This window comes from Leptonychotes weddellii, chromosome 1 (genome assembly GCF_054177405.1).
Source record: "Leptonychotes weddellii isolate Sample4059 chromosome 1, ASM5417740v2, whole genome shotgun sequence".
NCBI lineage: Eukaryota > Metazoa > Chordata > Mammalia > Carnivora > Phocidae > Leptonychotes > Leptonychotes weddellii.
The window spans coordinates 179,291,433-179,307,568 of NC_138369.1; the positions used below are offsets into that span (position 1 = coordinate 179,291,433).

General features: G+C 35.8%; 1 protein-coding gene across 2 annotated transcripts in view; it reads right to left on the reverse strand.

Moving 5' to 3' along the window:
* Positions 1-464: 464 nt before the first annotated feature.
* The window catches only part of LTN1 (listerin E3 ubiquitin protein ligase 1), a 73,015-nt gene continuing 57,343 nt past the window's right edge, over positions 465-16,136 (reverse strand). For both annotated transcript variants that reach the window (XM_031038455.2, XM_006742730.3), the window contains exons 26-30: positions 15,305-15,476; positions 14,335-14,555; positions 12,576-12,770; positions 11,512-11,679; positions 465-10,922 (exon numbers count right to left, since the gene is read on the reverse strand). In XM_031038455.2, coding sequence (XP_030894315.2) covers positions 10,860-10,922; positions 11,512-11,679; positions 12,576-12,770; positions 14,335-14,555; positions 15,305-15,476 — 819 coding nt within the window. In that variant the 3' untranslated portion in view covers positions 465-10,859. The remainder of the gene's footprint in view (positions 10,923-11,511; positions 11,680-12,575; positions 12,771-14,334; positions 14,556-15,304; positions 15,477-16,136) is intronic.

Consider the following 16,136-nt stretch of genomic DNA (forward strand, 5'->3'; position numbering starts at 1 on the left):
ATGAGTCCAAAAGAAGCAAAAAAAGAACACACAAGCAATGAGACAATTAGAAAAATATAAAACTTATCTATATTATGTAAATGAGCTAAATATTACTATTAAAAAACAAAGGTTGTTAGACTGGATAAAGAACACTGACATTTTACAGGCATATGCAACTCTAGAAAATTATGGTCATCCAGGTTTGCAAATATTGACTAATACTGGGAAAGACGAGCACTCACACAAGTATCAAAACAGTTGTAAGAGACTCTGTTTGTTGTCCTTCCATATATCTGTTCTCCCCACCTTCCTCAGCAACAGAACTCCTGACTTTGAGCTGGACATATGGCTACTAGGAATAAAGATATTCTCTAGCTGCTCTTGAAGCTCGAGACTGACAGGAGAAAAAATTCTTCCTGAAGGATGTGCGTGTTGTGTGTGACTTGTGAGGAGCATCCTCACAGCAAGCGAGCACGTTCCTCTTTCTTCCTTTGTGCTGACTGTAAAGTGCACAACAGCTGGGGCTTGCTTGAGCTGTCAGCTTGGGCCATGAAGTGGAATCACAATTTGAGAATAGTGAAGCAACAACTAAGAAACCTAGGTCCATGTACATACGTAAGAAACCTCGGTCTGTCATGATTATGGAGTACAGCCCTCAACTGCTTACATCTGGACTTCATTTACAAAAGAGAGAAATTTCTTGTTTAAGAAATTTGCTTTGGACTGTTTGTCATTCAGAGCCAAATCTAATTAATACTGAAGTCTCAGGAACTCCCCCCCCCAAATTAAAGAGCATTAACATGTAGATCTTGGGGGCGCCTGGGTGGCTCAGTCAGTTAAGCAGCTGCCTTCGGCTCAGGTCATGATCCCAAGGTCCTGGGATCGAGCCCTGCATCCGGCTTCCTGCTCAGCGGGAAGTCTGCTTCTCCCTCTCCCACTCCCCCTGCTTGTGTTCCCTCTCTCGCTGTGTCTGTCTCTATCAAATAAATAAAATCTTTAAAAAAATAAATAAATAAATAAAAACAAAAAGTAGATCTTGGTCTAGTATCCAAAATATATATATAAATATATATTGATCAATATATACTATAATTATTAATATTAATATATTAATATATATTAAATATATATTTTAAAGTCTTACAACTCAACAACAAAAATTTTAAAATGAGCAGAGGATTTATATAGCTATTCTCCAAAGAAGATACACAAAATGGTCAATGAACACATGAAAAGATGCACAACATCATTAATCATTAGAGAAATTCAAATCAGACCCACAATGAAATACCACTTCACATCCACTAGGATGGCAACAACTGGGAAAAAAACAAAATAATAAGTGTGGGCACGGATGGGAAGATTTTGGAGCCCTTGTACACTGCTGAGAATATAAATGTGGCAGCTACTATGGCAAACAGTTTGGTCTTTCCTCAAAAAGTTAAAAATAGAACTACCAGCAATTCTGCTCCTATGTATATACTCCAAAGAATTGAAAACATGTACTCATAAAAATACTTGTACATGAATGTTCATAGACACATTGTTCCCAGCAGCAAAAAAAACAAAAACAAAAACAAAAAACACAATTCACATGTCCATCAAGAGATGAATGGATAAATAAACTGTGGTATACACATCCTGTGGAATATTATTCAGCCATAAAAAGGAATGACATACTGATACATGCCACCATGTGCATGAGCCTTGAAAACATGCCAAGTAAAAGAAAGCAGATACAAAAGGTCACATGTTATATAGGTAAATCCACAGAGACAGAAAGTAGACTGGTGGTTACCAGGGGTTGGGTGGGAGATTAAGGAGTAACTGTTAAATTGTACTAAATGCCACTCAGCTGTCCATTTAAAAATGGCTGTTATGTGAATTTCACTTTTTTTAAAAAGTAAATCTAGCAAAAATTATGAACCAAGAAACCTATTAGGAATAGGTTTTTATTAAAAGAGCTTAGTGAAAGTCCTAATAAAAGATTGTTCTATAGCCAGTAACAAGTAAATCTGAATCCGTTTTAAACCTATTTGAACAATCCAAACTTGCCTCAGTTTATCTTAATTGATCAATGACAACTTGCCTCTGGAAGCCAATCATTCAGTGACAGTCTCATACTTCAAAGGCCAACCAATCAACAATAAACTTAGTAAATCTGCTGAAAGCCAGCTGGCCCCAGATCTTGCCAGAATAACCATGTCTGTAAGACTGACCTCAATCCACTCGACCTCTGCAACCAACTGAACACCATAACAATCCCTCACTCAAAAACCTCATATAAAATTAGCAGTTGGGTTTATTCAAAATGATGGGCCTAACCAGCACAACTCTCCCTTTCCCAGCTATTGTTTCAGTTATCAAGTGGTAATCTTCATCTCTTCCTTGGACAATTCCCACAAGAAGATTATTTAGAATACCTCATTTGACGGTATTCCAGTGGATCCTTGGACCAACAGGAAAGATCAGTGGCTTCTTGAGCCCCACACTCCAGCAGGTCTCAGACCTGTTGCCAGGTGAGTTTCTCAAAAACAATCTGAACTTAGACCAGTTTCATTTAGTTCTTATTGCTGAATTTATCTAAGACTTCTAAACAAATAGATCTCCATATAAGTTTATTTATTATACTTTGTCCTGTCTATATGATAACCTACCTTCTGATTTAGAGGTGAACTATTTGGTAAATATTTTTGCCATTATCCTATTTTCCCACTGCTTGGTTTGTTTTCACATTTTTGTTCATCTATTTATACAAAATCTTGTTTTAAGTATTCCTGTTTTGTCCGTTGTTGTCTTGTGTGTGTTGAATGTATAAGGAAGTATTTCATAGGGAACAGACAGACGCAATAGGCTCCAAATCAGTATAAATTAGCTCTAAAGACTAATGGCCCATTAGACTGATGACAATTGGCTGCTAGAATGATTGGCCGAATTTTGCTTTGGGTCATCTTCATGAGTACTCCTCAAGGCCTGGCAATTTGTAAAAGAAGTTCACTTTGTTTAGTCTTTATTTCAGGATCATCAATGGCTGGGGTCATTGATCAGCAGCTCTTTCCTCTCCTCTGCTTGGTTGGGGACCCTCATCTACTGCTAACAAATACACTTTGGACAAATGCAGTGCCTTTTTCTTGTCGTTGATTTGTCTATGTCAAAGGCACAACCTCCTCCTAACAGTTTTCACTACAATCCTAACCCTTGTGCTTAACTTGGTAAGTGGCAAAATTTTGCTAAAAAATGACTTAGAATTACTTATAGCCATTTTAAGGAACTTCTGATATGCCAAAATTAATACATTCAAAGGAGCTCTAGAAAAATCAGGAGGGAAAAGCCTGAAGTATTCAACAGTCAACTTTTGATTGGTATGCTGAGATCTCAAACTGAAATACTGAAAACTCACTGCCATTCAAGCCTTCTGAAATCCACCTCCTCACACCTTTCCCTCTTGATCTTTACCAAATTCCTTCTTTCTGCACCTTCTTTTACCTTGAAAAAAAAGTGATCCTTTGCTCAAAGTTTTTCTTAGGATAGAACAATTACATCATATCATATTCCTTCAAAACTATTAGAACAGAATGCAGATCTAAAGAAACTGATATTTTAATCTTGGTCTGGAGTCAAGTAGAGAGCTATAATCAAGGATTTTTTTAACCTTCGGAAAACAAATTTGCTGTAGAATTCAGAATTTTGTTAGATATTTGTTGTCCTGGAGTCTGTACCAACAAGTTCACTTAATTATTAGCCCCTCAGATGGGAACAAAATAGTTAAAAGCAGCAAAATCAATAACAACAAAGATCCCAAAACTAGGAGATGGTTTAAATAACCCAGTTTCCTCATAATTCAATGTATGACCCTGAAAGGGGAAGCAAACAGGAAATGTACTACATAAGGCCATTCCAGAAGCCTTTCCCTCATAGACAGATTGGACGAAAATTCAAAATTATAAACAAGTAAGATGAGTAAGTAGCAGACTCTGAAAATTGAAACAATATTCTGGGGTACCCTCAAGAGCTAATTTGTAAAGGCAGATGGGCTTGTCCTTTTTTTTTTTTTTTAATGAAAATAGGACTTAAAAATGACAATTTAGAAGATGTCACTTAACATTTCAAAAAGCTAGAAATCAAAACAAATTTCTGACCCTCAAGATAAAACAACTGGTATCAAAAATAAGACCAAAAGGTTTTATGTTCTGTAAGAATTAGGCAGCTCTGGACAAGGATACCATAAGCAGAAGGGGCCCTAGGAAAAATGAATGCCCTATAATGGATAAAAACAGAACAACTATCCAAAGTCTCTCTACTAATGCCACTCCAGGAGACATCAGCACTTAAAAATTCCCTGACCTTCTTCTAAACTAGGGAGACAGGTTTATAAATAGAGATGGACAACAAAATACAGATATGGGTCACTTTATAAACTAATAATTCCACTACCACAGAATACCAGATCCCTCAGAGTACTAAAACCAAATAGTGGAAATGTCTAAATCTTTAACTGTTATTCTGGGACCAATATTAAGATATAGTACTTTCTTTAAGACACAACCATTTAATAAGTAAGGTTCTACTTAATATATGAAACTGCCAGGTAATACTGCAAGATTTTTTTTTTTAAAGCTCTGCAAAATTCTATATATGATTAAAGCATAGCTGATTTGGACATATAACTACACTGTGTGTGCAATTTCAAAAATAATCAAGTGGTAAGCTATGATCCCAGAATTCTTTTTTAAAGATTTTACTTATTTGAGAGAGAGAGCACAGAAGGAGAGGGAGAGGGAGAAGCAGACTCCCTGCTGAGCAGAGAGCCCAATGAGAGGCTGCAGGCTTGACCCCAGGACCCCGAGATCATGACCTGAGCTGAAGGCAGATGACTAACCAACTGAGCCTCCCACGCACCCATAATACCAGAATTCTTACAGGCAAAGACTCCCAAGACAAAGGTAAAGTACTTGGATCTGAATTTAACAACAGTCCAGACTGAATCTTCCTAGATTCTAATAAACCTTTCTTTCTGTCTGTACATGTAAAGTTAGACCTGGACTGCAACTGTCCAATGCAACAGTCACTAGCCACAGGTGGCTAAGTAGGCACTTGAAATATGCCAAGTGTGACTGAGGAACTAAATTTAAAATTTATTTAATTTTAATTAATTTAAATTCCAAAATGGACATGTGATCCAGTTATTGTAAAACTTTTAAGTATGTTTGGAAAAATTTAGGTATGTGAATTTACTTTCTTAACTGTAAATTTTCTGAAATCTAAGTAAAGATCAAGTAATTCTGATGAAAATTTCCTATCTGAATTGAAATGTGCTGTAAATTTAAAATAACACACTGGATCTCAAAAATAATATAGGAAATGTAAAATATCTAATTTTTATATCAATTACATATCAAAATAGTATTTTGGATACCAAGTTAAAATGTGTTACTAAAATTAATTTCACCTATTTCTTCTTACATTTTTTAATGTGGCTACTTAGCAAAATTTAAAATAACATGTGGCTCACATTATATTTTTATTCAATAGGGCTTATTAGTCCTGCTCTAAGGCAATGGTTCTCTAGGGCCAATTTTACCACCCAAGGGACATCTGGCAATGTCTGGAAATTTTTGGTTGTCACAAATGGGATGCTGCACTGGCATCTAGTAGATGGAGGCCAGGAATGCTGCTAAACATCGTATAATACACAGGGCAGTTCCCTAAACAAAGAATTATGCACCTTAAAATGCCAAAAGTACTGAGGTTGAGAAACTCTGCTCTAATAGTTTTTCTGCAGCATGGCACACATAAAAACTCCATTGTCTCTTACAAGCTTATCCTTTGATCCAATAGCTTATTTTCTCTTGCATCAGAGAAACTGCTAACTAGACTAATTATAATTAGTTGAAGCATCTTCACATTTGTACTAAGTTCACCTTTAAGTCTGATTATTATCAACCACAGCTAATATCACAATGCTGGAAGACTGAAAGTTTACCCCTTAAGATCAAGAACAAGACAAGCATATCTATTCTCAACACTTCTGTTCAACACTGGAGGTTCCAGCCAAGGCAATTAGGCAAGAAAAAGAAACACAAGGAATCCAGACTGGAAAAGAAGTAAAACTCCTTATTTGCCATATCTTGTATATAATAGAAAATCTTAAGGAATTTACACACACATATGTGCGCACACATGCACACACACACCCCTATTAGAATAAAGTAGTTCAGGGGCACCTGGGTGGCTCAGTCGTTAGGCGTCTGCCTTCGGCTCAGGTCATGATCCCAGGGTCCTGGGATCGAGCCCCGCATCGGGCTCCCTGCTCAGTGGGAGGCCTGCTTCTCCCTCTCCCACTCCCCCTGCTTGTACTCCCTCTCTCGCTGTCTCTCTCTCTGTCAAATAAATAAATAAAATCTTAAAAAAAAAAAAAAAAGAATAAAGTAGTTCAGCAAGGTTGGAAGGTACAAGATCAATATGCAAATTAAATCTAATGGTACCACATAAAGTATATTATCACCTTCTCTTTCTCATTTTACCATCCAGTGGTATAGTGTTCTCAAATCCATTAACTTTATTATCTTTAGCTGATGAAGAATCCCATGATTATGGTTCGGCAGTTCAAGAAGTGTCTATGCCCAGAACAGACATTTTGAACACTGCATTACTAAATTCTTACAAATACTGTTTGTTAATGGGTTTTATATTAAAAAAATGAAAAGGAAGACTATTATCTGGATATACAATACACCAAAGTCTTTTAGAAAAATAGACTAAGTGGACAAACTTGTAGTCTTTTATAGGTTTCTTTTTAAGAGTCTTTTATAGGACATATCACATTGCTAAGAAGAGTAAATAGATAGCCAGTATATTTTTGAAATAACATATCAATTTGGAATGCTACAGAAACAGAGGTCCCTTAACCTAATAAAATCCCATATGAAATATACAAGTTATTTGATGCTTTGGTGCCACCTAAAGAAGTTACTATCCTTAAAAAGAAATCCAGAGTTAAAAAAAAAAAAAAAAAGATATTATCAAAATTGTTAGATTAGCAGACCCCCATGCTAAATACCTTGCTGAGCCCAAAGTCTTTTTGCAAGGAACTTTTATAAAACAAAAAGACAAAATCATGGAGAAGTTCAAGCATTCCATCACAAATATACAAAATTTTTGTTTCCAATTTTGAAACAAACAGAATAACTGGGTTGGAAGACCTTAAGCCAGAAGAGCCACCCAGTTGCACCAGATAAAACCTAACATGGGCATTTATCAAATTCTTTCCTAAAACAACTTAGTACAGTGAGGACAAACTAGCCATGATAATAAACAAGCAAGGGAAGGGGAGTACTTGGATAGCAGAGGATACGGCTATCCAAGGAAAGTCCTGGAACAGTAAGAGTAGAGGACTACTTACCTCCTCTTCAAATGAATTATAAAGCTATGTTTTAAATAAATAAAAAAATTTGTGTAGAATTAACACAGATAAGTAGGCCAATGGAATAGAATACAGAGTCCAGAAACCAATTTGCACATGCAAAGAGATTTGGTAATATAAGAGAGGAGCCACTACAAAGTTAATGGGGGAATAGGCATATTATTTAATAAGAGATGTTATGAGAACTGGCTATCAATATGGGGTAGGATTTCTACCTTACAGCAATCACAAAATTTAATTTGAGGTGAATTAGGCATATTTTGAAATTTACAGCTTTTGAAGCAAAATAGAATTTTTCAGACTTCAGGGAAGGAATAAATTTTTAAAACCTAACACCAAAAGGGCTCAATCATAAAGGAAAAGGATGATAAATGTGACTAAACTTAACTGCAAAATTCTATATAATTAAGACGGCCACAGACCACGTTAAAGTCAACCCACACACTAAAAGCTGCCATGTAATAGAGAAAAGTAGGCATATAGATAATAAATTCACAATGACCAATAAGTATATGAAATGAAGCTAAGGTTCTTGGTGGCCAGGGAAATATGAATTAAAACAAAAAGCTACTATCTCACAGCTCTGACTAGAAAAATTTAAAAATCTGAGAAGACTAAGTATTGGTGATGAGGCAAGAAAACCAGAACTCTCTTCCCTTACTGTTGGCAGTGCAAACTTGCACACCACTTTGGAGAGCAACTGTCTTGACAAGATCTAAAGTCAGAGAGTATACATATCACACGGTATACATATCACACGGTCTACAAATACATTTGGGGGCATATGAGAGAATATTCTAGGACATCTGTGTGAGAAAATGTTATCAAGGATGTACACCTGCAGCACTGTTCAAAATAGCAAAAAATAATAATTGAAATGACCATTATTGGGGGAATTGGCAAGTAAACTAATATTCTATAAACAGCAGTTATGCTGAGTGAAAAAGCAAGTTACAAAAGATTACATACAATAGGCTATCGCAAATAAAAATATTTTTTAAACTGCTATATATTATTTATGGATACAAACACATGATAAAGTATAAAATCTTAAATAGGAAAGAGTCACACCAACTTCAGAACAGTAGGTTAGCTCTAGGGAGGGAAAGAGGAGATGGCATCAGGGAGGAGTACAAAAGAGGAATATTTTATTTCTTTAAAAATCAGAAGCAAATATGGCAAAATAGTTTGTGAAGAGTACAAGGGCATTTATATTATTATTACTCTGTATACTTGAAATATTTTATAATTAAAAAGAATCTTAATGGGCACATATGGTATAACAATCAAATAAGAACATTAATCATTCACACCACCAAAACTTATCAAATAATAACATTAATTATTTAAGCCACAGAAACTTATGTACATACATTAGAGCACGTGATAAATAAGAGTTAAAAATAAATTCTAAAATTTGCAATTTAGGGTTTTAAATTAATAATTTTGCTAATGGGCTTTGAATCTCATGCAATTTTTAATGTCCTTATGCTAGAATTTTAAGGGATGCTCTGCAGAGTTGTTAAAGCTATATAAATAAAACTTTAATCAATGATATTCTGAATTTCAGTCTTATTTTGGAAAGCTTTTTCTTTAGCATATAAACAGTAACAAGCTTTACATTTATATTTACAAGTCTCAAAGAAATGTGTTAAGAGTCCTAAGTATGAAGAGTAGGTATTCCATTTAATTATAGTGTTTCACCAAGAACCTGATGCCCTAGATACTAACGTGGAAAAACAATGCTCCATTATTCCCTTTTCTGTTCTACTTGAGGTTTGGGTCAGAAGCCAAGAAGTACCAATACTGGAAAAGTTATAAACAAGGTCTTATTATAAAACCATTTTTAAAGGAAAAGTGTGTAACTTTCACAGAGTAACACAATCCTTTGGGATTACTATGTCAGAGAGAGACATAGAAAGAGAATATTTTAAGAAAGGGGTTAAGAAGAGGTAGAATTTTGCTATCTGTTCTTCACTGACTGACTCCTTGAGTCTCCAAGGCTATAAGATAATAAACACTAGGGAGAAAAATCCAAGAGACAGACAAAACTGGGTAGGATACTGCATCTACAAATTCAACTCAAGAGATCTGTAATTCATGCATAATACTTCACTCTTGACTACAATACTCTGACCACATTCATTCTATTTCAATAATAACCATTTTACCCAGTTGATGGTAAGCAGTGATTTTATTTAACATGACTTGCTTTTTGCCAATTAAACGTTTGCAACAGAGATGATTATCTGATCTTTCAAGTAAACTTGCTATTAGATATGCTAATATTTCCCATGTAATGGAAGACTGCAATAAAATTATTCCAAGTTCTAAACTTCCATACTTTTATAACTTGGGCACAGTTTTTTTAAGGGTAACAGTGATGTGGCAAATGGCAGGTATTCACCTATTCCACTTCAGCCCATTATACTGAATTTTACTTAGTACTAAAATTATTAACTTGTACTTCTAAAGGCTGGAAAAAATAAGCTCCCCCAAATCTCTAATGTAGTGTAACTCTGGCCAGTAAGAATAGCAAAATTTGCTTACAAAATTGAAAGCCTCCTACGACATTTTAAAATTTTTGTTTTTTCCACCAATTTTAAGTTTCAGAAATACTTATTTATTTCTTCCCTCTAGATAGAGGGGTAACTACCACTCTGCTTCATGAATGAAATAATCTAATTCTGTTTCTCTCAAATTCATACCCTCTAGAGACTCACTCAAATGGAGTAATAAGTTCACTGACAAGTCTGCAATTCAAATTTCACTAATACATGGAAATTCTTCCACAGCAAAAGGTCAGTGCCGTGAATTTAATTTTCTGAATTTCATAACCCTTGAATGGAGACACCTTAAAGTTCAGTTTACACTCTTTTATATAGGATTTCAGAGCATGCTTCAAATAGCTTATGATAAGCTATATTAATAGCTTAGCCTCATTTTTATCATTAAAATAATCTACAAATAGCAGAATACTAATTAATTTTGTCATAACTAATAAATAAGTCCTAAAATATCTGTAGATATAAATCAACCCTCTCAATTCATCTGCCTCACTTGGACTCTTCTAGAACATAGATCAACAAACTGAACGGGCTTTTTAGCATAATACAGTTGTACAGTGCTTTCACAAATTCCAATTCTGTAATTTAGAGTTTTTCCATATTTATTTTTAAATATACAAAAAGATTAAACTATTAATATAAATATTTTCTCTCAAATATGTAATATTCTTATGTAAAAGAAAAGGTTTCCAAACATTTACAAAGCAATCTAAAGATAAGTAAACCTGATTTTAGGATCATTACTTTAACCAAAATAATTTTCCAGAGAAGGTCCTATTTAAAAGTAATGCTCACTGGCCTCCTCCCATCAACACTTTAAGATGGATCCAGATCCACAGTCTTTGCTTGATTTACTTCAGGGATCACTTCCAATGGAAGGAAAAAATTCAGAAAAAGGTCTCACGACAGAGTGGACAAGTGGATTTGTTGCTAGACGTAAACCATTTGTACTGAAAAAGAAAAGGTTTTAAATGTTAAAAGTACCTTTTAAAGCTGTCATTTTACATATACATCCAAGGTAAGCTTAACAATGATTAAGTGGAAAAGGGAGAATACCAAAATTTTAGCTTCCTCCATTCATCTCCAAAATCAACACAACTCACATTACTTCCAAAGGCTACAGTATGACTCTTTCTCCCTATGTTCCCGCACCCAACCACTAAGACATGTCAGGAAGACCTCCTTATGAAGCAACTGTATCTTGGGCAGCTTTCTTTTCAATATGATGTTTAAAAACAGTAAAGAGCTCTAACGCCAGATGGCCCCTGGTTCCAATTTTTTCAGTCTCCTTTATGGTCTAGATCTTATAGGACCATCTACTGTTTGAGTGAGAGCTATAATAAAAACACCCATTTATTAAAGTGCTTTGATGCTACCAGTATCCGTGAATTACTAATTATCTTTTACAGATTTTGAAAAATCATTTTAATATGCCTCTCATTAACTACCATTAAGAGTTTAACATCATTTTCTAAAATTAGATATCACACATATAAATATACATAAAATATAAGTAAGTTAATTTCTCTTTGGACTTACCAAGCAGGCTGAATGGAACTTTTTCTTGCATGTTCTACAGGCTTTTTTGGGAAGAGAATAGTTGAAACCATGAATGACTGAGAAACATATCATGCAATCTTCAACACCCTCAAAACGTTTGTCTACATTATTTTTCCATAAGGCTAGGCCTTCCATAATGCTTCCATTCTGTTAACAAAAAGAAAAAAAATAGAGTAAATATACTCTGAAGACCACCGAAGTTATTTTTATTCAATTTCATAAATTTTAAAGTTGAACTTTAATTAATTAATTTTTTAAAAAAAGATTTTATTCATTTATTTGAGAGAGGGAGAGTGAGCACGAGACAGAGAGAGAGAGAGAGAGAGAGAGAGCGCACCAGCGGCAGGAGAGGCAGACTCCCCGCTGAGCAGGGAGCCTGAGATCACGAACTGAGCTGAAGGCAGATGCTTAACCGACTGAGCCACTCAGGCACCCCTGAATTTTAATTTAGAAAGAACAGAATCTGCTTGGCTATATTCACATCTCCTAAGTTTTCTGAACGTTGGTTTTAAAATGACCTCCCAAGTTTTAGAAACCAGATATAATTTTTTCTCCATTAAAGACAGACCTGAAAGAGAGGTTTTGCATCAATACATCAAGTTTTATAGTCTCAACGTGCAAACAACTAACATTTGTTTAAAAGTCAAAGATCTTTGAGAGTACTGTGATTTCTCTAGTCACAGAAGGAGAGTTGAAATATTAGACTAAAAGTAGCTCCAAAGATATTCATTGATACAGTATCTTACAAAGATTCCCTCTCAAACAATTTCTTTAATACCACGTATTGTTCTGTGTCATCCACAATGTCAGTGGAGTAAAGTCAATTCCTCTCAAACACCAGAAAAAAAACCTGCAGAACCTTAAAAAGGAAACAGCTCAGTAGGTAGGTTCAGGTCATTTAGGTATACATCTGTGTTGACCCAAGGAAATACAGTATCTCTTCCAACCTCAAGCAGAAGTGATATATTTTAAGTCTTACTTACCTTTCAAAGAGGAGGTCAGTAGTACCATCTGGAAAGCTGAATGTGCACAGAGAAACTTACCTGATGGGTGAGGTAAGTGCTTAACTGCAGCATCCAGTTCCGCCACTGCTGAACAGCCACACCTACTCTTTTCCCACTCTCCACGGTTATTGAACCCAGGGGGTAATTGGAAGGCAGCTGTATTATAAGTTCAATAACTATGTCCTCAATAGTGTAAGTAGCCATCACTTCTCGGGTAGTAGCTCGAGCTTTAACCTGCAACACAGGAAAGGTGATACCTTTTTGCAAATTTCTTTCCTTTCATTCAAAAAACATCTTGATAGGTTGACTATTGGCAGTCAGTCTTCATTCAAAGACAACACAGGTAAACATGTTGGTTTACTGGACAAGAGATATTTAATACATACATTTATATACCTGACATATTTTATAGTGATTTTTATGAAATTCAAAGTTAGTTTCAAAAGAAATCCTTCTCATAAAAAAGTATGTTTTATGATATTAGGGTTGCTGCATAAGTTTTGAACAGAACAGTGACAGAATGAATTCTTAATTATTGCTCTTCTTCCACACCCAGGGTATCAAATATCATCTATATTTAGAAGTCCCCTAAGTCTTTCTCTGACACAGAATTCTCTTGAACTTTATAGCCAACCATCAACCGTTAGAATTATTTCCACCTGGTTTTAGTTTTCATACTAGCATTGCAAACAACATAAAATACAAATTACCATGCTTGACCAATGTAGTCTTCTGACTGTCCTATTTCCAAGCTAAAAACCATAGCATCATCTTAAATTTTTCCTTCCACCTCCTCCCAGATATTAACTAGCTACAAGTTTGGATAAATCACCACAAAATTTTTAACATTCCTCTCCTTTAATGGAACATTCCCACTGATACTGCCTTACTCAGGCCCTCCTTGTTATTCATAATGTTTACACCAGTGGGTCTCCCTGACTATGCATTTGAACCCAAGCTCCATGCCAACAGCCTATACTATATATTACAGTCAGAGCAATTTTACCCATTATAACACTGACAGTGTCACTTGCTTCAAAGGAAAATTTTCAGTGGCCAAATAGGACCAAATATTTTAAACTATCATTTGAGGCCTTTCCCAGTATGGCTGTAATTCATCATGGAAGCAACTGGTTCTCTATTTACCTTCAGGAATCCTGCTCTGTATGAATGCTGGTTTATTCAGCATTTCTTAGGGCAATCACAGAAATGACATTCTCATCTCCAAGCTTTTTGCTTTTGCCATACTGCTTTCTCTATATTCAACACTTTCTCCTCACTGCCCCTAAAACACAATCCTGCCCGCTTCAAAGTAACCTTCCTCCATAAAGGTGCACCTAACCCCCTCAGTCAGATGAACCTTTCCCATGTTGATCGCAGAGCACGCTTCCTCTTAATGTGCCACTTTCCAGTTTCCAACGCAAAAAACATACCGGTATCACTCTTTTCCCTTTATTAGGTTGTATGATATTACACAATAGGAATCTGACCCTACCAAACCATTCATTTCCCAAGTGATTGACACACAGTGCCTGGAATCTACAGGTGTTCCAATACATATTTTGAATGAACTAATGAATGTTCAAAAAACTCTGACGGGAGTAAATGAAATTATAACATTGTTTCAATCTATACATTAATACTGAGACTTGATACCCAAGAATGAAGTAGAAAATATAGTAGACAATTTCTGTAAATTCTGAACCAATGGTTAATATTGTGATGATACTCACTACAAATGAGAGACATAACCAATATTTAAACAACTTTTCTGGAAAAAATTCAAGATAATACTAACCGTCATGCCATTAAATAGTTGTGTACTTGTTTGCACAGAAGAAATTTCTTGAAAGGAAAGAACATTGCTGACATACTTGCTTGTAAATCTATCTACAATATTGAAAACACGCTTCTCACTACTATTCCACCACAGCCTAACCATGGCAGGCAAGTCTTTTAATGTCATATGATAGACTGAACAAGCCAAGTGTGGGATATGGTAGGGAAGAGTTGCTGTTTCTGAAGAAAAAACAAATTCTTAATTAATAACATGTATTTCTTACATAGAATAACAGACTAGAAAATCATTTTCAATTCTTTAAAACTAGAGCTAGAGCTCAAAAAACAAACATACCGAAGAAGCCAGAACTCTAGAGTATTAACTTTCTCTCACACATTCAAAATGAATCATTGGAATGGCAAAAAGAAGTAAAAAGAATGAAGATCCCAAATGACACTGAAAAATCTGCCTAGACATAGCATTCTATATTTCACATGACAGATCACAAAAAAGGGGAACATACATATTTTAAAAAGGACAACCCAAGCCCCTATGCCCAGGGAGTGGGGAAAAAAAGTTAAATAAAAAGGAGGAAAAATTTAGGGGTGTCTAGCTGCTCGGTCAGTGGAGCACGATCTCCAGGTCATGAGTTTGAGACCCACATTGGGTATAGAGATTATAAATAAATAAACTTTTAAAAAAATTTAAAGATTGTCTTCTTATAAATTATGAAAAGGAGTCTGGTCCCTACACTTTCCCCGGAGCTCACTGTGAGGTTATACAAAAATCCTAGAATATCCACCTCAGTACTCACAAGACATAGTACCCTCCTCACATCTCCAAGACATTTTAACATGCACTTCAATCTTCTGATAGCCAGGACACACATTTGGGGTTATTATCCAAACTCTGAAGAGTACAGCATAATAAATACAGCCTAATCTGGACCTAGTCTCCAAGAAAGAACACAAACACACATCTTACTGACCTCTAATACTCAACTGGAGCTCTTCTGTAAAGAATGTTTTAGGGTCCTTATTTGAGAGCTCAATAGCTGTCTCTGCATAGGTCGGATTTTCCGGCATAAGTCTGAACAGGTGATAGAGCAATTTATTCAAACTTTTTGTTTTTCGAAGGTACATTGAGTACAGTGCCCGAAGCTGGTGGAGAGTAAAGAATTTTTGTTAGTAAACCCAATTAAACCAAGTCAGTGAGAAGAACAAATCAAAGTAGAATAGACTGTACAAGAACACGGTGAAAAAGGCGTTAATTTGAAGACTTAGAATTACATGGCAGAGTCCTACAAAATACATGCCACATTCTTACTTCCCAAACGTGTCACTGACGGCACTACTCCCTTTCTTCATGAACAAGCAGTTTTCACTATCCCCTCATTATGAGACGGATTCTAACATCTTCCGCAAACTATCTCCTTGCTTTCTCTAAGAAAATCTGCTCCCCACTCCCCAGATGATTTGCTCCCTCTCCTCCCAAGTCTTCTACATACCCCTTCCGCACCACAGTTCTTAATCTTACAAAAGTCCTACTTAAAACTAATCCCATTTTTATGGCTGACCTCACACCACAGCAAACACTCCAGCATCCCTTTAGAAAAAGAGAGCACAGGGGCGCCTGGGTGGCTCAGTCGTTAAGCGTCTGCCTACGGCTCAGGTCGTTATCCCAGGGTCCTGGGATCGAGCCCCGCATCGGGCTCCCTGCTCGGCGGGAAGCCTGCTTCTCCCTCTCCCACTCCCCCTGCTTGTGTTCCCTCTCTCGCTGTGTGTCTCTCTTCAAATAAATAAATAAAATCTTTAAAAAAA